General features: G+C 39.0%; 1 protein-coding gene across 2 annotated transcripts; it reads left to right on the top strand.

Moving 5' to 3' along the window:
• Positions 1-5973: 5973 nt before the first annotated feature.
• PPP1R42 (protein phosphatase 1 regulatory subunit 42) lies at positions 5974-20506 on the top strand. Of its 2 annotated transcripts, none has more exons than XM_063299358.1 (9): positions 5974-6286; positions 8180-8334; positions 9032-9198; positions 9584-9722; positions 11232-11348; positions 14146-14263; positions 16338-16469; positions 18980-19139; positions 20214-20506. In XM_063299358.1, exons 2-9 carry the CDS (start codon positions 8206-8208, stop codon positions 20290-20292), a joined length of 1041 nt encoding a protein of 346 aa, XP_063155428.1. In that variant the 5' UTR covers positions 5974-6286; positions 8180-8205; the 3' UTR covers positions 20293-20506. The 2 variants fall into 2 exon arrangements, with proteins under 2 accessions (XP_063155428.1, XP_063155429.1); XM_063299359.1 differs by lacking the exon at positions 20214-20506 and adding an exon at positions 18719-18758 and having other exon boundaries at positions 18980-19076.
• The last annotated feature ends 6988 nt before the right edge of the window (positions 20507-27494 follow it).

The following is a 27494-nucleotide window of genomic DNA, read 5'->3' as shown; positions in this document are numbered from 1 at the left end:
TCAGAACCTAAGGTGGTATCAGTTCAGGAGAATCTCTCAACAAGGAAAATCCGTGTCTTGATTCAGCAAAGAAAACCTTTTCTTAAGAAATGTTTAAAAGAAACAATATGCTTGGGGCATACGGGCAATTGAAAACCAGTATTTTCTTTCAGCTCAGTTTTGCCTAATGAAAGTAAGAGAGTCATTTTCTAATATACAACTACTGTTTTGGGGATTCAGCAAAACTGGTTTATTTGTCTTATTAACTGGTAAAATCTGTTGTTTTATTAAATGAACTGCTACTTGAAAATGTAAAATTAAGTACAATTTGTTTGGAGCATTACAGTGAAAAAAACATGATTTTACATCATGGGTGTGATAGTTTTACAGTGCATTTTCATAGACTGAGGTAATTCCTTTAAAGTATGTTGGAAAAATATAATAAGATTCCAGCTTGAAAGATTGTTCAAATTAAAAACAGGGTACATATTATATAGTTCTTTAAAATAATCACAATATTTCTCAGTGCAAAAATATACTGTAATATAGTAAAATCTTTTGAAAATAAACATAGAAGAAAGTCCCAATATTTGATACTCTCCGCCAGAACATTTTTCAGTTTAAATGCAGTATGAAGTAGAGGCAATGCACTTCAGGAAAACTGAATGATATGATGCAGACATAGGAGTTCATAGTCTGCACTGTGTCTAAAATCATTGTATAAACTTAAATTAAAACATAGTGTTTACCTTTTGGCATTTTTCTATATTTCTGGATTATTTAAACGTTGGTTACAGTGCAATGGCACCTTTTGTGAACAAGAAGGTTGATGGGGGTGGGGCTAAGTAGTAACATAAAACAGAACATTTTTAAGTATTAATGCAGATTCTTCATAGATTCATAGTCTTATGTTCAGGAGTTATAGCTCCACTGATCTGCTCATCAGGATTAATCTTATCCTCTTGTCAACCCACCCCAGTGAATGTATACATTAATAGCTTGATACAATTTCACAAGAAACTAACTTCCTCATGGTCTAGGTTATATAGACAATTTTATTCTAAATTTGCATTGAAGATCCTATAGTAATTGTTTGCTAGTTCTAAAATATTAGGGCAATTTTTTTGAGAATGAGATTAACAAGTTTTTTTTTTAATGCTCCTGACCAGGAGTTCCCCCTTAGGCATGAGAGCCGGCTGGGTAACTTTGGGCCACTCACTCTCTCAGCCCAACTCACCTCACAAGGTTGTTGTTGTGGGGAAAATAGGAGGAAGGAGTATTAGGTACTTCCCCACCTTATTTATAAAAATAATAAAGGTGGGATAAAAAAATAAAAAAGTAAAGGATTGATTGAAGCTGGCCCACTAAATCGCTTTGTACTTTGTGTGAGAGAAAACAAGAGCACCTATGTTAAAACAGACCACAATGAGATCTTGTAACTTCCAAGCAAGCCTACTAAATATACAATCTTGCCTTAGTATCCAATGTTTCACTTTAGTCCAGATTTAAACAAATTAAACACATATTTAGGGACGCGGTGGCGCTGCGGGTTAAACCGCTGAGCTGCCGATCGGAAGGTCGGCGGTTCGAAACCGCGCGGCGGGGTGAGCTCCCGTTGCTCGTCCCAGCTCCTGCTCACCTAGCAGTTCGAAAACATGCAAATGTGAGTAGATTAATTGGTACCGCTTCGGCGGGAAGGTAACGGCGTTCCGTGTCGTCATGCTGGCCACATGACCCGGAAAATGTCTACGGACAACGCCGGCTCCAAGGCTTAGAAACGGAGATGAGCACCGCCCCCTAGAGTCGGACACGACTGGACTTTACGTCAAGGGAAACCTTTACCTTTACCTAAACACATATTTACTGATATTTGTGAAAGAAAAGCATTTTCTGCTATACCACTTATATAGTGTCAAGAAGAGCTAATGAAGTGAAGATATATTTGGAAGGGGGATTCCAGAATTGGGCTAAGCATTTTTAAGGCTTACTTTATAGCTTTCATATATTTCTCATCTCAAAATGACAAAAAACTACTGCCAATTCTCAGCTGCAAGCACAGAAATCAAGCAGTGCAAAGATGGGACTATGAGGAGCACCATAAAAACATCCATTCACCCCATTAAAGAAGGACAGGGTTATTAACATCTACAGTCATGATTGGAGAAGCAGGATACCATAATGAAATTTATCTGATTTTGAACATTTGAGCCAATCTTCAGACTAAAAATCAGTTATCCTTTGAAATATATGAGAATATATACTAGCAAAAAAGCATGTATGATATAAATGTGGACAAATGCGTACCACAGGAGAACTTCACACAAAAGATTTTTACCATAAACTTTAAATAAATTCTCCCAAACTTTAGGCATGAAAACAAGAAAAAAAATCAAAATTGACAGATAGGTCCTTCCTTAATTATAAAGGCTTATGTATTACCACCAACATACACAAAGATATAATGTGTATTGAAAGGTATACCTCTCAATATGGTATGTAGCATGTGTGTATGTATGGGGAACACAAGCAGAAGAGTGCTATTGTGTTCATGCCTTCTGTCAGGTTTCTCATAGGCATCTAATTGGGCACTGTGGGATCAGACCCTGGACTATATATGTCTGATTTAGCAGACCATTTATTGAGTTCTTAACAGATGGAAAATCAGTTTTTACTGAACCATGAACCAGAATCATGCAATTGAGAAATGGGCCTGGTTCCTGATCATCCAACCTTACTGCATTGAGAGGAAAAGTTTGCAGGTGCTAGGTTGCTTGGGTTTATCTGAATATAAGCAGAATTTGGTATTATTCAGGACCTTGCTTTATTACTATCCTAATTGATGAGGAGAGTTCTGCTTACAATTTGAGGAAACACTGGAAAAACTCCACTTCATACCTTGCTAATTAATGGAGCAAGTCCAGGGAACCTGGGTGGATGCCAGTGTGATTAAGCCACCTGGAGTCACCATGTGTGAGTTGGGTGGCCATATAAATCTGTTTAATAAATAAATAATAATGCATGACTATTTACTTGTAAATTCAACTAACATGGCATTCTACTTCCAGTGATTCCAAGCAGCTTGCATTAAACATAGAATCAAAATATAAAAAATCAATAGCATAGCCATAACAGGTAAGCAACCTGATATATCACCATTTGGGCAGCAAAATAAAAACTGACTAAATAAATAAATAAAATATTCAGGTGCACTTGAGGGAATAGTATCTCATTATAGGAAAAGGTACGCAAACACAGCTGGTGAAATGGAAGACTAGGCCCCTCACTCCCATGAAGGGTCCCAGATCCTCTGCCCACAAACCTGTTTTGTATACTATCACCACTCACCCTATTCTGGAACAAATGCCCTCTCTGTGCTTGTTTAAATTGCAAGGAATGGAGTAAAATTTCTTCTGACTTCTTTTTCCCAGTATCTTGGCCTGACAGCATGCTAAAGTTAAAGGCCTCTCAGAATGAATGTGCTGATTCAGTAAAGACAGCTGTACTTTTGTTATGTATATTAAGGTTATAGAACTAAATGACAGTTGAAAACAAGGGAAACAGAGTAAAATAAATTGCCATGACTCCTGCAGAATTGAACTCAACTGCTAATCTACCAGGCAGGAATGCACATTCAAACACACACAAAATATAGGTAGAACAAACAGGACTAAGGATGCAAAGAAATACCTTAGAACCAACCCATAAAATAAATCAAAGAAAAGGATCCTAGCTGCTTCCAGCTGTACATTTCCCCAGATAGTACAGTTTTCTCATCTGGTTGAAGCCAGGCTGGAAAGAGATGTCCTCTCCTCTTGGGATGGAAGAGAGAAGAAAAGCAACAGCAGAATAGGATTTTCCTGTCCTCTTTTGAATACCCACCTGACAGGTTAATTTTCCTGCTCCTGATTGGTTCTTCAGAATTTGATTCTCCCAGACACTTATGGTTCTTGCTCTCTATCTAGATCAGTGTTTCTCAACCACAGCAACTTTAAGATGAGTGGACTTCAACTCCCAGAATTCCCTGCCATGAGCAGGGAGTTGAAGTCCACTCATCTTAAAGTTGCTGAGGTTGAGAAACACTGATCTAGATTGACAGGTCAAGCTTTCCAGTAACTCTTTTGTGTCTGAACTCTTTGGGATTTCTCTTTCTTCATTACAAGGCAATAAACAGTTCTGAAATAATTAATCATGTTACCCTTTCTCAATAATAACTGTTGTAATAATCAGGGCATACTGATGTGTCTTTTTAAAAAGCTGCGTTATTTCAACAAAGATTGAAAACACAACAAGTCACAACACCAACTGTGACTTAACAGGGATTCTCAAACACTGAGGTCCTATGAATCACTTTAATCACTTTGATATCCCAAATTCAGGAATCTAATTTAAATAATATAGTTTAAAGTTAAATTGGAACTCTTCAGAAATATAGTAGTTTGGGAATGTAAGATTGACAGATAAAAATGCTGGATAGCATTTCTTAATAATAAACAGAAAATTTAGTCCTGTTTGCTTACTCAGAGAACTCCTAGTCATATGATTAGAAGCCTATGCAGCTTCCCTGTGCTCCTGAGGGCATACTGGTAGTCCTTGCTTAGCAACCACTCATTCAGCGATGGTTCAAAGTTACGACAGTACTGAACAAAGAAGCTTACAGCTGGTCCGCAAAGTTGTGGCTGTCACAGTGTCCCCTTCGTCATGTGATCGTGATTAAGGAGCTTGGCAACTGGCAGGCAGTTACAACAGTTGCAGCGTCCCAGCAGCCTCCTTTTCTGAATTAAAAAAAAGTCATTTTTTCTCATCTCCCTCCCAACAGGTCCTCAGAACAAACACTCCTTGACATGGCCTTATCTTGGCTCCAGGGCTGCCCCAAGCCCCACTAAAATGAATAGCGCTTAGTCTCTCTAGTATAACTTCCACACCTTTTGTTCATTCGTCTGCAAGAGAATTCCATCTGGCGGGGTCCAGGAGGCTGGCTTTCTCTGCAACAGCCCCTGTCCTTTGGAATATCCTTCCCCAGGAAGTGAGATTGGCTCCCTCCCTCCTGGACTTTGGAAACAACTAAAGACATGGTTCTGTAGTTATGCCTGGGGTGGGAGAGAGAGTAGCTATTCCTGGGGATGGTTAGTTCCTTAGAAGGACCCTGCTCTGCTTGCAAATCACAGAGAACTTCCAGCCATCTGGGTTTTTATCATATTTATTTTATTGTGTATTATAGTGTTTTACAGTTTTATATTTTTATTTATGTTTTATTGTAAACCACCCAGAGTCCCTTTTGGGAGATGGGCAGTGATAAATTTGATTAAAACAAACAAATTATTTGTTAATTAACAAAAACAAACAAACAAATTATTCTACCCCATAAAGTTTAGTCCCTAAAAGTGAAACACTTTTAAGGAATAGAATTTGAACTGTCTATAACATTTAGTGTTCTCCTGTAATTGTGTGTGTGTGTGTGTCCAGAAAGGTAATTCAAACTCATTGCTGAGACTGAAGCATATCCGTAATAAACCCTGGTCAACAGAAAATCAGTCTCAGTTTTTAAAATTTATGTCTGAATAACAATTCTTACAGTATTTAAAATAGAAATGCTTGCTATCATATGTATGATACATATAATTCTTTACTCGTTGAATTATAATTTTCGGGACGACCACTGGACGACAGCTAAAAAATAGCTTATAGCAAAAAACGGGATCAAGCTCCAGGGTATGCTTAAATGACCTCGCTCCGAATTTGCGGTTTCCACCGAACAACACAAACCAACACGCCGCACCGAAAAGACAAGCGAAGAATATGCTAAACAAGGGCCTAATTACGCACACGCCCACTGCCTTGGTCATAAATGTGCTCCACTTATCCCGCCCCCCCGCCGCCCACGGAAGGATTTTGATAGGTGGATACTTCTGGCGGCCTTCTGTCCCTATAGCAACCCTTTGGCGGGTTCGGTTTTTCCTTGCTTCGCTATGTTTCCGCGCTGAGGACCTGGCCATTCCCCCGAGGCTGTGGACTGAGGAGAGGCGCGCTCCTGTAGGTGGTTGGCTCAGACACGTTAGCGGGCTCGGAGGGGCACGCGCGTTTGGGGAACGTATGGAAAGGGAGACCGCGTTGGGATGAAGGGTAGGCTTTGGCGGCGCAGGTCGTTAGAAGCAAACTTTTCGGAGCCAACGGCGCTGTTGCCGCCTCCACCGTTGGCCTGCTCTGAAGCAACAGCCATTACTGTTCTCGCATGAGGCCCCGGGTTGGGGTGAGGGGAAGATGGGCCGCCTGGCGAGCTGTAAACTCTCTTTTCATTCTCTCCCGAGAAGTGAAGACAGAAGGGAAAAAAAGGGGGTGTTGTGTACTACCATAGCAAAACTGCTGAACTGGTTTACTGTGTGCTGTCTGTTTCTAAGCTTTTCTCTCCCAGCTGTCGCTCACATCTGAAGTGAAGCTCTGGAGAAAAGCTCTTGGGGAGAAGGGCTGCAGGGAGATATCCTCCTTTTGCATTAATTTTTGCTCTAGAATTGGATCCCTCATTCAGTCCCTATGTCTACATGTTGCTTGCATGCACTCTCACATTTTGTCTGACAGTAAAAACAAAATCCTGTTCCCACACCCTAATCATTTATAATTTGTGTACGCGTTACTGAAGAGTGTTCTAAAAGGGGTGTGAATATTGGTCAGACAAATTCTTTGCATCATCTATTAGCATCTGGTATTGCTGAGAGCAGGGCTATCATCCATTTAATGCTGCCTTGGAATAACATTAAAAGCCACACAATTCCATACCATATTTCGAACTTTTTGGGCTTAACTTCTTAAAGCAACACAAAATGCCCCTAATAAATAAATTCAAAACTCCTCTCCATCCCAGTATCTACCATTTCATTTTTATTTTCTTTGCACTGTTTCAAGCACTGGGATATGCATCTCGCTGTTTTATTTATAGAAGCGTCGAATCATATTTTCTATCCACAGTAATGCTTCCCTGCATTCATAATGGGAGTAGTGGGGTAACAGGTCTGAAACTGGAGTAAGATTTCTGTAGTACAATTTTTGATAACTGTTAAAATGCTTTAGAATGCCTTACAGAATCTGAGAGAACTGCCCTAGTACAAAAAGCATTATGATTGTTGGAATAGTTCTGAAAAATGGCTCAGCAAGCAATTATTTATTTTTATTTATCAAATTTTGTCACCACCCATCTCCCCCAAAAGAGGGACTCTGGACAGTTTACAATTAACTGGGAGAGGGAAAATGACAGATTGAAATGGCTTTATTCCCCCCCCCCCCACCTTTAATGGCTGTCTTCATCAACATTGAGCAAACCACAAATTACCCATAACAATAGCTAGTTTGGTGAAAAATGCTAAGGTTTTCAGGTTTAGTATATATGTATGTAATCCCTATTGTTCTTTAAACGATGGTAAACACCAGTATGGTGGGAATTATAAATCAGGAAATTCTGCACCTGATACTGCAGTCTTATGTATGTCTACGCAGAAGTAAACTTCACTGAATTCATTTCAACTAAGGTAAATATGTGGGATTGTACCCCATTATAATATACAAAGAAGCAAAATCAAGATACTTGTAGAAATTATTTTTTTGTACATCAGTGTATAGTCTTTTAATAAAAATGTGACTTTGCACTATTGTAACTATAATAATGTGATTATCTGTCTAAGTAAGATTAGGGAGAACAAATGAGCCCCATGAAGTACAGGTTAGAAGTAATATTTAAGTAAGTAGAAATACAAAAAAATATTCTACTGGATCAGGCCAAAGATCTACAGTCTAGCATTAATGTCATATTTAAGGTAAAAACCAGATGCATTCTAGAAACTTAAAAGCAAAAGGAAGACATGAAAGTGATACCCATCTTCCACTGTCACACCCTAGCACCTGTTATAGGGCATGCTGCTTTTGATTCTAGAGGAAGTACATAACCATCAGGACTACTAGCCATTGACAGACCCATTTGTGGGCTAGTAAAAAAAATAAATCAGAATTCCTACTTACAGGTATATATAAAAAGGTAATGAAAATCAGGATGAGGGTCATTAGAATGCATATTTGATTTATGCAGAAAATGGCTAATATAGTTATGTGAAAAGGAAATCCTATACAGTGTTTTAATAGAGCATGTTGCAGATAATATGTGATAATCTAACAATGTGGCAAAATACTTTATAACTTTATTTTTATTTTAATGCAGTGGAAAACTGACTTTATCACAAAATTATGGTGCGATTAACATTGGAGCTTATTGGTAAAAGCCTTAATCAAAAGAATCGCAGAGATGAATCTTTTGTGCAACATCTGAGGAAGCTAACACATCTGAAATTATCTAATAAAAATATAGATTTCATTGTAAGCAATCTTACATTATGTGAAAACATAACTTTTATTTTATATTAAAGTTTTAGCCAGTATTAAATTATATTTAATGTTTTGTTTAATATAAGTTTCCAGTTGGAAATAAATTTCTAATTCTATTTCATGCCCTTGCCTTTATATATAAATACATACATACATACATACATACATACATACATACATACATATATATATATATATTCATTCTCATTCTCATTCTCATTCTCATTCTCATTCTCATTCTCATTATTGATAAGTTGCTACTTAATTAATTGCAGGAAAAATTTATACAGTTTCATATATAGTAATGTTTGGTCCTGGTAAGTAAATGTTCTCCAGAAATGGGCTGCTGTACAAATGTAAAATACTTCATTTAGACATGAGTAAGAGTTTGGCACACTGACTTAGATTTTTTTTCCCTTTCAAATAAACCAGCACAAAGTGCTTAGGATAGTTTATTGTGTACAAAAGTGATGTGTGCCACAGCTGTTCAAGAACCATATATTTAATGCACCATTGGATTACATGGAAACTTTATCATGCATCCCAGACGTGTTAAACCTTATTCATGTACTTATGACTGTACTTAAAATGGTTGGTTTAACATGATTTTAGGGCTTATGAAATCTTGCTGAAGCAATTGCTTATAAATAAATTTTTCCAAGTAACATATTTTAATTTTTTCTTGTAGGATGATCTTTCTTTGTGTAAAAATCTTAATGTTCTGTATTTATATGATAATCATATTAGACAAATACATAACTTGGACTTTGCAACAAACCTAAGACATCTGTACCTGCAGAACAATTTCATTACACGAATTGAAAATCTAGCATCATTAGTAAGACTTGAAAAATTGTAAGTGAAAAATTATGTTTCTGTTTTTATTGATTCATGTATAATAATAATCTAAATTTAAGAATAATAAATAAAATGGAATGAATATATATTTCATATCTGATAATATATTGCACAGGCTTCATACAAACACTGTGTTCAAGGACCCAGGCAAGGAAGACTTTAACATACAAGATATGAGATAATCACTTTTTTCTCCTATAGAAATTAATGAATTTTTATTTGATATTGGTACAATCTGCTATGCTTTATTGAATTTACTTCTGAATTCAAATACTTAAATTATTATTCAAGAAGATCATTAATTTTTTTTATTTTCTAGAAAATATGTATTTTTAAAAGAAATTGTAAAATTAAAGACCTTTCTGTTTTGTTCTATTTCCAGGTATTTGGGTGGCAACTACATCACTGTAGTGGAAGGCCTGGAGACTTTAGAGGAACTGAGAGAATTGCATGTTGAAAGCCAGCAGCTTCCCTTAGGAGAAAAACTCTTGTTTGATCCAAGAAGTCTTCATTCATTATCAGTAAGAACACTGTACCTGAAAGTCATTTGGTGACAGACATTAATTGTTAAAAACCACTAAAAGCTTCTGTTGAGTGCTTATCCCCATACAGAATAAATCAGGTTAATGTGTCATTTGTTTCATTTCAAATATTTTTAAAATGTATTAACCAATAGTAGTAAGTTCTAAAAATATTTTGCTTAGCAATCTGGTAATCATATACTACTATTAGTAATAAAGCCTTATTATTACTTTCTGTATTCAGAAGAAATGATTATGGAAATAATATATGGAATGCAGAATATTTTAACATTTTTAGCACTTTCCTACATGACTGCAGCTTTATGAACAACATACTATTACCTTATATATTTGAAAAGTAATCTTCTACAAAACCTATCTTTAAATAATTTTAATCATCTTACTTGCCCCCACATTTTCACCTTTATCTTCTCCCATCAATATTCACTTGCCTGCTTTTTTTTATTGGTTTTATTTTCAGTATAGTATCTGCCTATGGCAGATATGATCTGACCCAATCAACCTGATAGCAAAGTGTTGTAAATTGATTGTGCGAACTTTTTTTTTTCATGGTTTCATTCTATTACAACTATTGTGTTGATGAACAAGTAGCTAATAATGTAGACATATGTGGATTACAAAGCTTGGATAATTTATGTCCACACTATAAAAACATACTGCTTGGAGTCAACAAACTTCTTTTGACCCAGACCCTAAAGCTTCTGTGGAATATCTAAGGCAACTCTCCTGTAACACCATAGCATAAACTGCACCTTAAATATCCTTGTGTTTCTAAATCAGTTTGTCTTTTATACTTAAGATTTTCCTTTCAGGAAACAAAATTCCAAAGCCTCCACAGGTGTATACTAGGAATACCATTGTTCTTTGAGTCCTGATCATAAGAATATGTTAATTCTTACACAATATAGTCACTTTTCTTTGGGGACTGATCAGTAGAATGATCAGTATTTATTGGGAAAAAGAGAAATTGCTATCTCTCTTAACTTTTCACACAATATACTGATAATTGGAAAATACTGATAGTATTTTTTTTAAAAAGTTATTCCTATTTTATTTTCTGTTACTGTTATTTTTTCTGAGACTTAAATAAGTGAGCCAAAGCATTAGAATATATCATATTACTTTGCCTAACTTCCTTTCTAAGAATTGAAAGTCAGCACTTTCTTCTCCTTACCATGCACTCCAAAATAGGTTACACAAAAAAGTTGAGAGAGGATTGTATATTGTTTTTGTTTGAATTTTTGATTGACTTTTTAACTGTTATTTACTCCTATTGTTTTACCAAGTTATTAACTATGAGTTTCAAGATTATTTCAAAACAAGATGCTAATTAGAGGTATAGTTTTGGTACAGTTTAATGTTTTGTACATTTAGGAAAATTTCACTGTTCAATCAAGTTTTCTCTCAAGTTAGCTGCATACAATTGCTGCATCTAAATATTGGTTTTCTATTTGGGGTAAGTACTATATTTGATTTGCTTCATTACAGAAGTCTTTATCAGTTTTGAATGTCAGCAATAATAATATTGATGAACTAAGTGACTTATCAATTCTGGAAAATATCTCCCACCTTATAGCAGTTGACAACCAACTTCACCACATAAAGGTAATAAAAGTAATGCAAACTGATAAGTTGCATAAATGAAATTGAGTATTAATTACCTCAATAATTTGCCAACATTCAACATTATTGTTTGGAAATAATTTATTATGATTATTATGAGCCTTTTCTATCACCTACTGAATCCTGGTATCTTTTTTATCATGTGAGTTTTTATTTACACATTTATGAAATTTCAGAGCATTAGACAGTTTTATGGCAGATGAAGCTAGTAAAGTTGTCATAATGTGCAGTAATTTTATTGGAGGGTTGCTTAAGCATTCAGTGATATCTTAAAATAATACAGAGATTTCTAGCAAAGAAACTTGGGGAAAAGCCCCATAGCACATAGACAATAAAACATTCTAAACATAAGATGACTCTAGATTGTAATCATCTATTTCATATATTACCTCATGGATTAGAAGAAACCTGTAAAATGCCAGTTATTGGAGAATGACTGTTGGAGGAGAGCTGTTGCCTTCATGTAGTACTTGTGGGCTTCTCAGAGTTGTCTTGTTGGCTTCTTTTGTATATTGAAGACTGAACCAGATAATAGTACTATTCTGTGCCTAGGAGAATGTTCTGTAGTTATTAAAGGTTGCTACAAAGAGGGAAATCCTCACATGACGATTCTGTGCTAATTACAGACAGGTGCCAAACAGATAATTAAGGCTGTCTGCTTTGACAGTGCTGATAATGTATCTGAAAGAGGAAGAGATTAATTAAAATCCCCCTTTTCAGCATTTCCCCCCCCAGTAATCCAGTGGATTAGAGACAGTAAATTTTCATTGAAATGAATAGATACTAATTTTATCTTCATGCATAAAATTAAGCTCTTAAATTTATGACTAAAATAGAGGAACCAGAAGGTTATAAAACTTCAAACAAATTGGACTAAAACTAAGTTGTTCAAATTGACTTTGAAGAGAATGTGTATTTTTGTTTCCCAAATTGTTTTTCATTTCTGGTTTGTCTTGGAGGTGTTTCAAAGCAATAAATGTTCCTGCTAATTCTGTAGGCTTTGAAAATATATACATTTGCTATCACTCAAAATTTTAGCCGCTTATGTCAAACCAAAGTGGGCAAAGATTTCCTTTTTTCCTGGGTAAAAAGAAAACTATGCTTATGGAACTGGCATGTTTCTATGTATAGTAGAATGTTTTCTCTTTATGCATTGATTTCCGAGTCCTGGTCTGAGCACTGATGGACTGATGCTCTTATCTCCTCGTTATCATCACAAATTTTAGAATCACAATTTGTTGCTAAAATCCAGTAGCAAAGTTTGCCACTACTGTTAGATCAAACAGTACAATTTGGGGGATGGATGATGATGTCTAACTAAGTGAATTTTTAAAGAAGTGACACTTTTTGTAATGTTTGGAGAAGGTTCCATTTCTGTATGTTTTAATTTCCTCTTAATTCCATTCACTATGATGTCATGTATGGTGCCTCTTATTACAACATGGCACCAGAGGACTGGATGAAAGCAATGACATGCCATAGGCATCAGGAAGTTGTCTACCTATGGTTCATCAGTTCAGGTTATCTTAAAATGTCTCCAGCAACACAAATCCTATTTATTTCAGAAAGCTTATGATGGTTCAGTGTTTTGAAGATTTGGTTGTAAATCTTTAATGTATTCAACCTTTGCCATTATTGATTATGACACTAGATATCAAAAAGATGGATTTCTTCACTTCACAATTCAGTCAGGTACAAGAAAAAATATATAGATTTTCTGAAAGCGATAATGACAGTCAGTCAGAATGATGACAAATTGCTATCTGTAGATGTAGTTAAGGTATTTGAGCTAGACATAGCCAATAAAAATTAGAGTGCACTGGTCAAATGCAGGTTTTTAAATGACCATCACTAATTGGGAAGAAGGCTATAGTTTGTGCTATGGATGACATCTGAGGCTTTTACCCCCACCCACTCCCATCATGAGCCTAGAATATAATTTGCGCTTTAGTATTTTGTAGCAGACCTCTAAGTGATAACATGACATGATCATTTATCAAATAGAGACTGCCCAAAAAAGTGTCTAGTCCCTTTAGTATAGCTTATTGAAAGGGTGTAAAGTGAAAGCACTTTATTAGAGACAGAAAGGCATTGAACAAGTAGAGCATATCCAAAGGGTAATAATATTTCAGCATGGGATAAGTGCATCCTTAGATAAGCATAAACTAGAGTGAACACATTCTTAATAATTTACCAACTGAGCTGTAGTGATGAAAATCTAAAAATTCTGTACATTCTTCAAAGTTGGTTTTCAGAATTTCAAGAAATATATACTGTTCTGAATTTTCAAAACAATCTTTTTTTAATTAATTTTTGAAGTACATTGTTAAATATATAATGAGGGTGAGGATAATGCTACTATAATGCATTTAACAAAGGCTCTGTCCTAAAGGCTTGTCTAAATTTGTAAAGATAGAAACAAAGGGGATGATTGTGAGCAAAGCAGTATTTGCATGTTTATAAACTTTGCTTTAATTTTAGTCATTAAAAGCTAAATTGCTCAAATATACAATTTAAATTTAAAGCCTATGTATGCAGGAAAAAAGAAATAAAATATACGCTTCTATCTAATATTATTTATTAATATTATTTTATCATTTTTGAATATTGTGGGTAAAACATGTATTTTTTAAACTATATGGATATTTGATCATATTAAATATAATAACATCAGTTGGAATAAATGGGGCATTTTGCAACTAATTGAAGAAAGGTTTATAAATAAGTTTAGTTGTAGCATTTGGGCTAGGTAAGTGATGTTTTTCTCTGTCATTTGCAGGACTTGGAATTTGTTCTGAGTATATGGATTAAGTTACACAAAATGGAGTTGAATGGGAATCCTGTTTGTCATAAGCCAAAATACCGAGACAAAGTAATACTGCAGTCAAAATCTCTTGGTAAAATATCTAAACTTCAGAGATTGCTCTTCTTTCATTTCAGATGTATTGATATAGTAAACCATAGGTGCATAAGCTATAACCCGGGAGTCAAGTGCATTACCCAAGAATCAAATTCCCCTGCTTTCCTGTGAATCTGCTGCCCAACACTTTCCACAATTGAAGCCATCTAAGGCCATGTGCACTCCGCTCTGCTTTCCACCAATTCTGAGGCCATCCAAGCTAGAAGAACAGAAGCAATTTCATTTTATTCCATGCTGATTAGCTGTTGTACAAACTATGCATCTTCCCTATTATCAGACACATCTTTTAAAATTATCTGGAAGTTAGATATTATTGTATATTCTGCACTTTGATGAAACCACTATAGCTTAAAATCAAGGAAGTTAATTGATTTGATCTTCCATAAAATGAAACACCTCTTCATAGATGGGACCAGGATCAAAACAGGGCCAGTTTTAGAGAGCAGTGATCCATGAGTTCAATTCCTAGTAGAGGGTTGAATCCCCTAGAATAAGATCTGGCTATCTATGTCTGATGATTCTTGATAAAATGTACTGCCTCCTGGTGGTCAGCATAACTGAGAACCTTGCCAGATGACTTCGGGCCATTTACTCCCTCTCAACCCAATCTATATCACAAGGTGGTGGTTGTGGGAAAAATGGGAGGAGGGATGCTATGTATGCTGTCTTAAGCTCCTGAACAAAGACAGGATATAAAATAAACAATAATATCCATCAGCACTGAATGTTGCTGTAACATAATTGCACCATCAGCTCTTACTTTCATTTATTTTTTTGTACAATTTGTATGACAAATGAAAGCTCTTTTTAAGTTTATAAATAGTAGTAGTAGTATATTTTATAATGTGTCAGAGGATGAATTAGCAAATACATTGAATTTTAGGAAGACAATTTTTTGTTTCAAAATAATTTCCTATAAATTGGGGAGAATTACATCCTTAGAATGCTGATAAGAACAGAAGCTGTGAGTACAAAGGAATTAGCATAAGGTATCAATGGATGAAAACTTCTGTGCTGCAAAGAGTTGTTCCCTTTGAAAATAAGCCTTACTTGGGAAGGTTGCTGACTGAATTTAACCCTTCTGCAACTCCTTTTTTTCTTCTGTATCCAGGTACTTCTTTCCCTCACCTCATTTGCATCCAATTTCATTCCTCTTCTTATTCTCTTTCTTTGCCCTCTTTCTTTCTCATCACCATAATTTTTTCCTTTTTCCCTATTGTGTTTCTGCTAGTCTTACAGCAAGGAATAGGTATGTATTGTGTATTTCTGGGTGTAAGAATGGTTAATTTTATAAATTAGATATTTTAAATTAAAATAATTAGTAATTCAATAAATAATGTTCTTTTTGTCATGGCTTTACCTTGGAGTATGGCTTCTGGCAGGCACATAACATACATACATGCATACCGAGACGGAGAGGGACGCCTATGCATCTGCAAGCATGTTACTTACATTTACTGTATGTGTACTGGAGAAAAATCTTGAGGACTGAAGTTGAAGTTGATAACTAGGTTAACAATTGCTTGACACTGCAGAGATTTTGTCTGTGTTTAATTATTTTTAATATCTTCGTTTGTGGGGGAGTATCTTAAATTTAGGGTCATCTTCCTTTCCATTAATGCTATATTATTGAAAAACAGGATTATATAACTAAAATTATATCATATAAAACTTACTGTTAGGGTCTTTGTGTGTAAAGCAGCTATAAGTTTCATTGACCCTGCATAGTAATTACAGATATCAGTCCAAATGAGCAGTAGAGAGATTCTGTTTTACTTGTCTGCCTTTTTGTTACTGTGGCGACTCTGCCAGTTTTACAGGTCTATCTGTCCTTTTCACTATTGTGCTCTAACCATCTACCTGTCAGCTGCCCAGCTCATACCTACTAATACAGTAGAATTAAAGCCCAATGGTCAACCGTTTGGTGGTATTTTCAGGGGTAATAGCACTGATAGAAAATGAGCAATCTCTTCTGCAGCAAAAAAATGCTCTTTTGCCTCCCTAAGAATGTAAAGCTGTTTGTGAATTTACACATTACAACATTCCCTCAGAATCACTGGATGGAAAAGAAATAAAAGAAATGGAAAGACAGTTCCTGATGAATTGGAAAGCATCCAGAGATGCCAGGAAGAAAAACAAAGCAGAAAGCTTCATTAATGAGCATGCATCATATTCACATTTTGGTAAAAAAAACTATATCTTCTTAATTGATTACATCATCAACATAAAGAGAACTAGCTCAGATGAAATTGTCATAACAAGACAATAATGGTTGGACCCGTGCAGGTGCCAAGGTTAAGATCTTCCTATCTGGAATTTGTATTTGTATTTTTAGGTATTTATATTGAACTGTTTTGGTGATTCGCTATTTTTACTATTTGTAAGCCACCCAGAGTCATCGAACTCGAGATGGGTGGCAAAGAAATTTAATAAATAAATAAAATTTTGAAGATCTGCAGAATGTTTTAATGTAAAGTAAAAACATTATTTCAGAACAGTTTAATGTATATTCTACTGAAACTCTTGTGTCTGTTTGATACTGTAAGCTTTAACTGGGTGAAACAGTGCATTGTAGGGCAACAATTTTTGAATCAAGATACCTCAAATGGGCTAACTTACAGAATGCATCCAAAATGTAGGACCCATGACTCCCATGGAATTGAAATTTGGCAAATTTTACAAAACATTTTATGACATAATACAAAATGCCATAAAACATTTCCTGTGGTCAGCTCCTGCTGTTTGTCTGGAGGAATCTGGTAAGGAGATATTCGGCTCCCTTTGTTACCCCTACTCTGCAAAGTAACAGGCAGTTTCGCGGGTCAGTCAAGGCATCACCAGGGCTCTCCTGAGAGTCATGAGGGCAAACAGCGCAAGCCTATATTATATATGGAAATGGAGGAGGGAGGGAGAGGGAAGGAACGAAGAGGGGAGGGAGGAGGAGAAGGGATGGAGGAAGAGGAAGTGAGAGAAGGAAGAAAGGAAGATTTCTGACACTCCCTGCCTGCTTAAGTAAGGAAATATTTGCGTAGGTAAGGAAATATCTCTGAAACAACGACCCAGCGAGTCACCTGTTGTCTAGTAATAGTATAAAGAGGAATTAATGGCTTAAGAAAAGTATATGAAGTATTAGATGACCCATGGGGTCATTGTTTCAGAGATATTTATTTAGCACATTTTCCCACTGCCCATCTCAAACATGACTGTTTCCTTACCTAAACAGAAAAACAATGACCAAGGGCAAAACAGTGGGAGCGGGAGCAGCTTTCGACTTGCTGCCAGCTTCCCCATTGACTTTGCTTGTGAGAAGCTGGCAGGGAGTGTCAGAAATCTCCCACCCTCTTCCTTTCTTCCCTCCCTTCTCCCTCTTCTTTCCTCTCTCCCTCCCACTTCCTTCCTCCATCTTCCTTTTTTTCCCTCCCTTCACCATCCCCTCTCCCTCCTTTCCCACCTTCCTTGCTTCCTTTCTTTTCTCCCTCTCCCTCCCTCCTCCCTTCTTCCTTTCTTCCTCCCTCTTTCCTCCCTCCATCCCACTTCCTTCCCTCCTCCCTCTTCCTTTTCTCCTTTCCCTCCCTCCCCCTTTCCTTCCTCCCTCCATCATCTTCCGTCCTTTCCTACCTTCCTTCCTTTATTCCCTCCTCCCTCCCTTCGTTCCTTCCTACCCTCCTACCACCCTTCCCTCCCTTCATTTCTGTGTGTGTGTGTGTGTGTGTGTGTGTGTGTGTGTGTGTAGGCTTACACAGTTTGCCCGACCCTCATGACCCTCAGGAGAGCCCTGGTGATGCCGCCACCCCCTCCTCGACTGACCCACGGAACTGCCTGCCACTTTGCTGAGTGGGGGGAACAAAGGGAGCTGAATATCTCCTTACCAGATTCCTCAATGCCTTCAACAATGGCAGAGCTTCTAATGTACTGGAAAGTTCTTAAAAATTCAGGGAGATATTCAGAGATGTATCTGCCTTGAAAGTAGCCAGTGTTGAACTGTATAGTCCAGTCAAACATCAGGAGCTGATCACAGGAAATGTTTTATGGCATTTTGTGTTATGTCATAAAATGTTTTGTAATTTTTATGTCGTAAAATATTTTGTAAAATTTGCCAAATTTCAATTCCACAGGAGTCATGGATCCTGCATTTTGGACGCATCTGTTAAGTTAGCCTATTTCAGGTACCTTGGTTCAAAAATTACTGCTCTACAATGCACCATTTCACCCAGTTAAAAGTTACAGTATCAAACAGGCATGAGAGTTTTAGTAGTATATAGATGGTTGCATGCTTTTAAATAATAGTCCCACTGATGGAGAGTCATAAACTCAGTTACTGCATGAACACAGTTTTTTTATTAGGTTTCCCCTGACTTACCAATTCATGTCAGTTTTAATAATTTAACTGAGAAATTCAGTAACAAAGACTTTCTTTTTCTTTTCTCCATAGTTGTTCTGCTTCTTCCAGTTTTACTGATGATCCTGCTGGGGTAAAATTCTCAGGGACCTTGTGACATAAAACATGCAGATCAGTAACGTTTATAATAGAACGTTATTTAAGCTCTACGTTCATATAACACCTATAAATATATAAAGTTATTGTTACAGATTTGCATGTGCCCTCATATTAATTGTTTTGTATAATACTTTGAGGGAAAAAAATTGGGAAAAAATTTACTAATAAATGTTTTTGTGTCTTTACATCCTGTAGATGATGGTGATGCAGAACATCCACATTTTCCTGTTTACCAGTTCCCAATCTCCAGAGAAAAACCAAATTTTGCTATTTTGTCTGAGATACACAGACCTCCTTATAATAAAGAATCCCAGCCAACAGTATATGAAGAAAACAGAAATAGTGAAAAAATCAGGTATGTTTCCTGTGAAATACCACTGGAATCCAACTTCAACTACTTGTCATTGTGTTAAATAACTAGTGAAATTTGGTACTTTTTGAAACTGAAAATTGTTTTGTTTTAAAAGAAAACTCAAATATTAAAAACAATGCACACTTCATATGTGTGTATATGTTCATGTATTTGTGTGGAAAGCATTCAAAAGAGTTGCTTTGCACATAGCATACGCAAGCAAAAGCATTGGAGGGCTCACTCAGCTGCTTTGAAAGCTGTCTCTGGTTATCCACCTGTCTGGGTGTGTGCACAGGGAGCATTTCTGTTGGCATCACCTGTGGAATGAAAGGGTGGGGAGGGCACAGTGAACCAAGTGTTTAAAACCACTTGCAAGCCTTTCAAAGGATGCAGCTGCTTTAATGCTTTGCTCGCACAGTTTTGCAAAACAGTTCTTATAAATGCTTTGCACAGTCCGTGTGTGTGTGTATGTAAGAAATGGAACAACTTTAGAAATAAGAATTGTTCTTAGAGTATCAAAAAACAATCTCTATATGACTGCACTATACAGGAAGATACAATAATAAAGGTGGGATAAAAAATAAATAAATAAATATTTCACCTTCCTATATATTGCAATGGTGTACAAAACCTATTTCTCATTGATCTTATAGTATATTTTTGAAGCTGTTTTTTAGTCAGTTAATAATTGTATGATAAAATTCGAACTCATGTTGAATACATTTTGTATTATTTAAGGCATAACTAGATGTAATTTTATTGCTATATCCTTTTTAATTGGGAAAGCTGTTCTGACAGTTTGGTCAAAAGTGTGGAAAGGAGAATCCCTGATTGGATCTTCCTCAAGGAGAGAACTCCTTAATTCTTTGAAGGCCTGGGGGATACTTTTTTGAGAATGATAGAATGGTAATCTTAATGTTCTTTTTCAGAAGTAAATATGCTCTGTCGAATATCTTCCAATGTATGTAGAAGTTAGCAGAAATGTTTTGTCATGTTATTGGAGATGAATAAAAGTCATTATTGTAACTAAAATATTTTTATCCTTAAAATACTATTTTACAACATTTTGCTATACAGCCATTTGGCCTTGAAAGCTTCTCAAAGGGTACAGAAAGAGCTGTTTGAACCTCATCTCCTTAGACAAATGCCTCTCTAAGCAGTTACTAGGAAGATGTACTTTTGTATTATCATCAGAACAAAAGAAGTATTTCAGAGCCAAGTGTGAAGAAACATTGAATCCAATAGTTTTTTTTACTGCAAACAAAGCGATACCTCACAGTACAAAATACTTTGCATTGTAGATCCAATGTATCTATGTAATTTAAGTAAAAAAAAAGTTTAAAATAAGATGTGCAGACCTTATGCAACTATGTTTTGATATTGAAAATAGTCACCATCTTAATTAAAGCATTGGTTAAACTACCATTTTATCTAAAGTATGGGTGTGCAATCATGACCCTTCACAGTAAAAACAGCATTCATGAAATTTTAACTACATTTACTGGAGTTTAACTACATTTGCTGATGCCCAGCAGATTAATAAGATCTGTTAGCCAATTATTTGAAATGGCACTGCTGAACTGAAAATGGGAAGCTTCTGTGGAATTCAGGACTTATATGATCTGTTGTGAGTTATCTGGATTGATCAGACAAAATACAATATACAGTGGTCATTTTGCAAAATATATGAACTTTTTCCTCTATTCTTAGCATAACGAGGGTAGAGAGAGATTAGTTTTTTTGAAAGGTTGACTTTCCAGTCATAACTCAGCAAGTAGAATTCAGCTAATGCATACAAACAGACCTATGGTTCTCTCCCTTTGCCCCTCTTTGATATCTGCCTTCAAAGGAGGATGGAATGTAGCCAGTTTCTTTATGGTCTAATTGCTCTACCATTGTTAGATTAACTATCTCCCTGCTGGCAACAGCAACTGCTCTGCTAAAATCAAAGTGTTCCTACTGTATCCTAAAATTTAATTGCTATTAAATTCTAGAAAGAATCAAAAGCTCCAATTAAAATGTAGCTGGCCACCTCTCATGGTTAGTAAACCTAGATTTTCTTCTGTGTGTCATTGGATCTCCTCTCCCTGAATATTTGTGCAGTGTAGAGAGATTCCATGCAGAATTGCCCTTCTTACATAGTAACCTCAATGCCAATTCCTCTTTGAGTCACCTTTGAACCTGCATCTCTTAAGCAGTCCAATTTCCAATTTTGCATGCTACACATCTATTTTTTTTTCTCCTTCACCAACTTCACCACCACCAACACCACACTCTCTCTGTATGAAAACCCTTTATCTGATTTATTTTCCAGGTTCCAGCTATGATCTATAAGTACAGTTTGTATGTCATGTGACAGGATGACAGATGGTGTTTACCTTCTCCATTCTTTCACATGGGTGTGTGTGTGTGTGTAGTCTCGAAAGGTATATGGAACTATGAGTTGGTATGGATTCTGAACCATCAGTGAACACCTTTTCAGAACTTTGGGATTTAAAATATTTCCCATTCATGATCTAAAGAAGTAGAACCTTCATCCTATATACTAATAATGAACTCATTTTTCAAGTACTATATTTGCATAGCCAAAATTATACAATACAGACAAAGAAGATGGTATCAGGAGGCTACATAATTCTAAGATCTGCAGAAACACATACAGTAGTTCAGAGAATTAAACTAGCCCAATGAGAACTGAATAGGATTCTGACTATCTCTTGGTGTAATGGTTGCCTATTCTGACAGACTCAGTCTCACAAGCAGGTGCTTAAGGAAAACTGATTTATTGAGAGAATAGTGTGCAAATACGAAGAAAGCTGAGAATGAGCAAAAGCGCGCCAAATACAAACTAAAAACCCTCGCTTCAAACCCGATCCGCCCTTGATCCCACTTAGCAACCACCCCCTCCCAAGTGTTGGCAACCATCACACACATCAGCCTGAGAAAGTAACCTTGAACACAGGCAATAACCCAAACATACATTCCACAGTTACAGTAAGGAGATTACAGCCTGGCACGGCTGGAAATCTCCACTCAGCAACCGTGAAGCACGGATCAGGAAAGTGACATGCGAGACATTACGATGTATTCAGAACATTGGAACGATGAACATGACATACCGCCCCCCTTAAAAAAACCCTAAATTAAGGAGCAGGCTTAGTAGGATAGGCAGCATGAAAACGGGTAACCAAAACAGGGGAGTGAACATCGCGGGCAGGGACCCACTCAGGATGAGGGAAATGTTTCCAACGAATGAGGTATTGAAGAGTAGAACGCAGGCGTCGAGAGTCAAGAATCTCCTTGACTTCGAAGTGTTGCTGACCATCAATCATAATGGGTGCAGGAGGTGATGGTTGTGGGTGCCAGCGATCTGATTGGTGGAAAGGTTTGAGCAAGCTGCAATGAAAAACGGGATGCAAACGTTTAAGATTACGAGGCAAGTCTAACTTAAAAGTAACAGGATTAATTTGGGCCACAATAGGAAAGGGACCCACGAACTTAGGTGCCAATTTCTTAGAGGGTTGAGGGGATTTGATAAACTTCGTTGAGAGATAAACTTTATCCCCAACTTTGAAAGTTGGCTGAGGTGCACGTTTAGTGTCAGTGTGGCATTTGTAGGCAGCTTGGGCATCTGCAAGAGCGTGTTGTATTTTGGGCCAGGAGGTAGCCAGATGTGCTGCCCAATCCGAAGGAGAGGAAGGCAGAGAGGTTGGTTGAGGCAGTTCAGGAATGGGCACAAAATCCCGACCGAAGACAGTACGAAAAGGCACTTGTCCAGTGCTCTGATGCACTGCATTGTTGTAGGCGACTTCAGCAAAGGGTAGTAGATCGACCCAATTATCCTGCTGATAATTGACAAAAGCACGCAAATATTGCTCCAGTGTGGAATTAAGCGCCTCTGTAGATCCGTCAGTCTCAGGATGCGACGCAGTGGACAGCGCTTGTTTAGTGCCAACCAATTTCATAAAAGCCCGCCAAAATTGCGAAGTAAACTGTGTGCCTCTGTCAGTCACCAAATGGGAGGGGCTCCCGTGGAGTCTGTACACGTGTACAAGAAAGAGGCGGGCTAACTGCTGTGCAGAGGGAATAGAAGTGCATGGGATGAAATGGGCTTGTTTTGAGAAATAGTCTTTGACAACCCAAATTACAGTTTTTCTTTGGCTTGGAGGTAAATCCACGATAAAATTCATAGAGATCTCCTCCCAGGGGTGAGAGGGACTGGCCACTGGTTGCAGCAACCCTTGGGGCTTACCACCCTTCCGTTTGGAGCCCGCGCACACAGGGCAGGATGCAACATAGTCTTTAACATCACGCCTTAGCGTTGGCCACCAGAATTGGCGTCTAACCAAATGGAGTGTTTTCACAAACCCAAAATGCCCAGCCAGTTTGTCATCATGGGAACGGACCAAAATGTCTTTGCGCAAAGCATCAGGCACATAGAGACGATTGTGCTTCCAAGCAAAGCCGCGATCAAAATTAACATTGTCTAAATTTGCTTGCAACCAAGTGTCAGATTTCAATTTGGAAAGAAACTGTTGTTGCAGGTCTGAGGGAATTGGCAAGCGTCCCGGACAAGGTGAAAGTGAAGCGTCAGTTTGTTGCGCGCGAGTCTGGCTGCGAGTCACAGCTGCCAGACTCAATTGCGGCTCCGTCCACAATGTGCCTACTACGTCAGGCACAGTGCTGGAATCTTGGGGTTGGCGGGAAAGGGCATCAGCCAGAAAGTTTTTCTTTCCCGGAATGAATTTTAACTTGAAATCAAAACGGCTGAAGAATTGAGCCCATCTGATTTGCTTTGGGTTGAGCTTACGAGGTGCACTGAGCGCTTCGAGGTTCTTGTGATCAGTCCAAACCTCGAAAGGGTGGGTAGCCCCCTCCAATAAGTGGCACCAAGTGTCTAAAGCAGCTTTAACAGCAAAAGCCTCTTTTTCCCAAACATGCCACCACCTTTCTGTCTCAGAGAACTTGCGGGATAGGTAAGCACAAGGTTTTAAGCATCCCAACTCATCTGCTTGTAGCAGGAGCGCTCCAATGGAGAAATCAGAGGCATCCACTTGCACCACAAATGGTTTGCTAGGATCGGGATGCTGTAGAATAGGTTCAGCCGTGAATAGCTTTTTAAGCTTGTCAAAAGCCACCTGGCATGCGGGCGTCCATTTAAGCAATGCCCCCGGATTCTTTGCCCTCCGTGTATCCCCCTGCCCTTTTGTTTTGAGTAACTCAGTGAGGGGCAAAGCTATCTCCGCGAACCCCTGGATGAACTGGCGATAGTAGTTCGCGAATCCAAGGAAACTTTGGAGCTACCTACGTGTGTGTGGCTGCTCCCATGCCAGAATGGCTTCAATCTTAGCTGGATCCATTTCAATACCTTTGTCTGAAATTCTGTAGCCCAAATAGTCAATTTGAGATTTATGAAAAGCACATTTGGACAATTTAGCATACAGTTCAGCCTTTCTCAGCTTGCTGAGCACTTGTCTGACCAGTTCTATATGTTCCTCCATTGTTTCAGTATAGATCAACACATCATCCAAATACACCAAGACCCCCTTGAATAAATGGTCATGCAAGACCTCATTGATTAGCTGCATAAAGACCCCAGGCGCTCCCGCCAACCCAAAAGGTAATACTTTATACTGGAAAGATCCCAGAGGGCAATTGAACGCAGTTTTCCATTCATCCCCCTCCTGAATGCGAATATGGAAATATGCCTCTCTCAGGTCTAACTTGGAGAATATTTTCCCCCTTGCCAGATGTGCTAACATGTCTTTGATTAACAGTAACGGATATTTATTTGATACTGATACTGCATTCAGTCCACGGAAATCTGTAGAGTCTCAAAGTCCCATCCTTCTTTGGTCTAAAGAGCACAGGAGCCCCTACTGGGGAACTGGCTGGTTCAATGAAACCTCTAGCTAGATTTTTGTCAACAAACTCTCGTAGTGTTGCCAGCTCCTTTTGGGTCATAGCATAGATTTTTGGCTTAGGCAATTTCACATCAGGGATAAATTCTATGGTACAATCAGTTTTGCGGTGCGGCGGCAGCCGATCAGCCTCCTTTTCGCCAAACACATCTGCAAAATCCTGGTATTGTTCCGGTAGCCCGTCTAGCGGACCGGTGAGGAAATGCGGAGTTGCCGCTGCCGCCCTCCCCACTGTGCCATCGTCCGTATCATCCCCCTCAGGGGCTTTGTAGAACCCATCCGCAAATGTCACAGTTCTGTGAACCCAGTTGATATGGGGGTTTTGTTGGACGAACCAAGGCATTCCCAAGATGACAAATGGACCCCCCACAGGCGCCACCACAAAAGGCAGTTTCTCCCAGTGGCTGCCCATCTGCAACGCCACCAACCCTGTGGAAAGAGTCACAGGTGCCCCCCCCGCTGTCGATCCATCCAATTGGGTGAAGATCATAGGATGTTTCAAAGGGAACGTGGGTAACTCTAACGCAGCCACCACGTCAGGGTGCATTAAACACCTAGAACACCCCGAATCAATCATTGCCCACAATTCCACCGTTCGAGTGCGAGACCCCAATTTCACCTTCACCGTCAGTGTAGGGAAGTTTCCACTCACCGAAGCGTGATCGCGCCCTTCCTCTTCCACCTGCCCAGCGGCGCCCTTTAAAGCAGGTGGCTGGCGTTTCCCGCCGGTGGATTAAGAACAGCCTCCTCCTCATCCCCAAAGAAAGGGACTTCTTCAGGTTCGGCCTCTGCCAGTGCCGCCTTCATCTTTCTGGGTAGGGAAGGAGATTTTCCCGACGACTTTCCCAGCCGGTCCTCGGTCCTTCCCTTCGGGCACGCCGCCGCTCGGTGTCCCTCTTTTCCGCACTGCAGGCATTACCCTTTCGCATAGCGTCGCTCCTTCTCTTCCTCCCAGGTCCTTTGGCTGGATCTCCCCAGAGGAGCCGGGGTGCGGGACCCTTTACTGAATCTCCCATATTTCGACGACCGGTGGGCGAACGTCTCTAGGGCATGCTCAGCGTTGCCCGCCAGCTGAATCCACTCATACAGGGTCTTTGGGTCATCCCGCCCCAGGGACCACTTCAGAACCTCAGTTTCAAGTCCATCCTTAAACATCTCAACTAACGTGGATTGGGACCAATCCTCCACTTTCCCAGCCAGCGCTTTAAATTCCAGCGCATAATCCGCCACGGATCGTGACCCTTGGTACAGTCCCTTTAATGCCCGCTTCGCTCTTTCCTGAGCTAACGGGTCTTCAAAATGTTGCCGTAACGCCCACAGGAACTCCTCGAAGTCTTCTAACTCCAGAGCATCCGATTGGCACAGCTGTACATACCAATCGGCCGCCCTCCCCTTGAGCTTGATGGCAATGGCGTTTATTTTGCCCTGCTCTGACAGGAAACCCTGTTCCCAATCCTCCATATAACTGTTGGCATTAGTTAGAAAGAATGACAATTTAGTGGGATCCCCATCGAACTTTACTGTGAATGGTGGTGGTCTTGCCGCTTCTGGCCGCTCAACCCTTTGCATGGCCCCTAGAGAGCGTCTCTCCTCCAGAGGGGACCTTGAAATTGTCACCGTCGGGCCCCTAGCCTCTCCTCGCTGCTGGGCCCTGCTTCTCCCTCTGGGGGATGGTAGGGGTGACGATGGGGTGGAGTGCCTGCGGTTGGACCCTTCCCTTCTTCTTTCAGGCGAACTCCAGCCCATTGACAATTTTTTCAGCATGAATTCGACCGAATCTAATTTTGCCCCCAACACCTTTATACGGTCAGGGGTGGGTGACCCCTCAGGTGCCTCTTTTCTCACTACCTTGGGAGACAGCGGATACCGCCGCTCCCAGGATGCTTGAGCCGCCCCGGTGACGGAGTCCTCGTCCCAAGATAGGTAGTCACCGATCGAAGTACTGGTCGTTTCTGGTGCTTTTTGACGTCCCTCCTCCTCTTTTGGATTGGGGTTGGGGTCTTCCCGACCTTTGGGAGCATCGCTGTAGGGTACCTTCTCCGCTCTCACTACCGTGGAGTCTGGTTCCCCTTCGCTCGATGCCTCGCTCTCCAGCTCTTGCAATCTTGGTTCGCTCATCGCTAGCGCTCCCCTTCACAGACAGATCTGGATAGGGGCTAGTGGAAAATTTTTTTAAGATTCTCAGCTTTATGTAATGGTTGCCTATTCTGACAGATTCAGTCTCACAAGCAGGTGCTTAAGGAAAACTGATTTATTGAGAGAATAGTGTGCAAATACGAAGAAAGCTGAGAATGAGCAAAAGCGCGCCAAATACAAACTAAAAACCCTCGCTTCAAACCCGATCCGCCCTTGCTCCCACTTAGCAACCACCCCCTCCCAGGTGTTGGCAACCGTCACACACATCGGCCTGAGAAAGTAACCTTGAACACAGGCAATA

Source organism: Candoia aspera, chromosome 3, assembly GCF_035149785.1.
Source record: "Candoia aspera isolate rCanAsp1 chromosome 3, rCanAsp1.hap2, whole genome shotgun sequence".
Classification (NCBI taxonomy): Eukaryota; Metazoa; Chordata; class Lepidosauria; order Squamata; family Boidae; genus Candoia; species Candoia aspera.
This window is presented reverse-complemented; position numbering and strand designations above follow the sequence as displayed.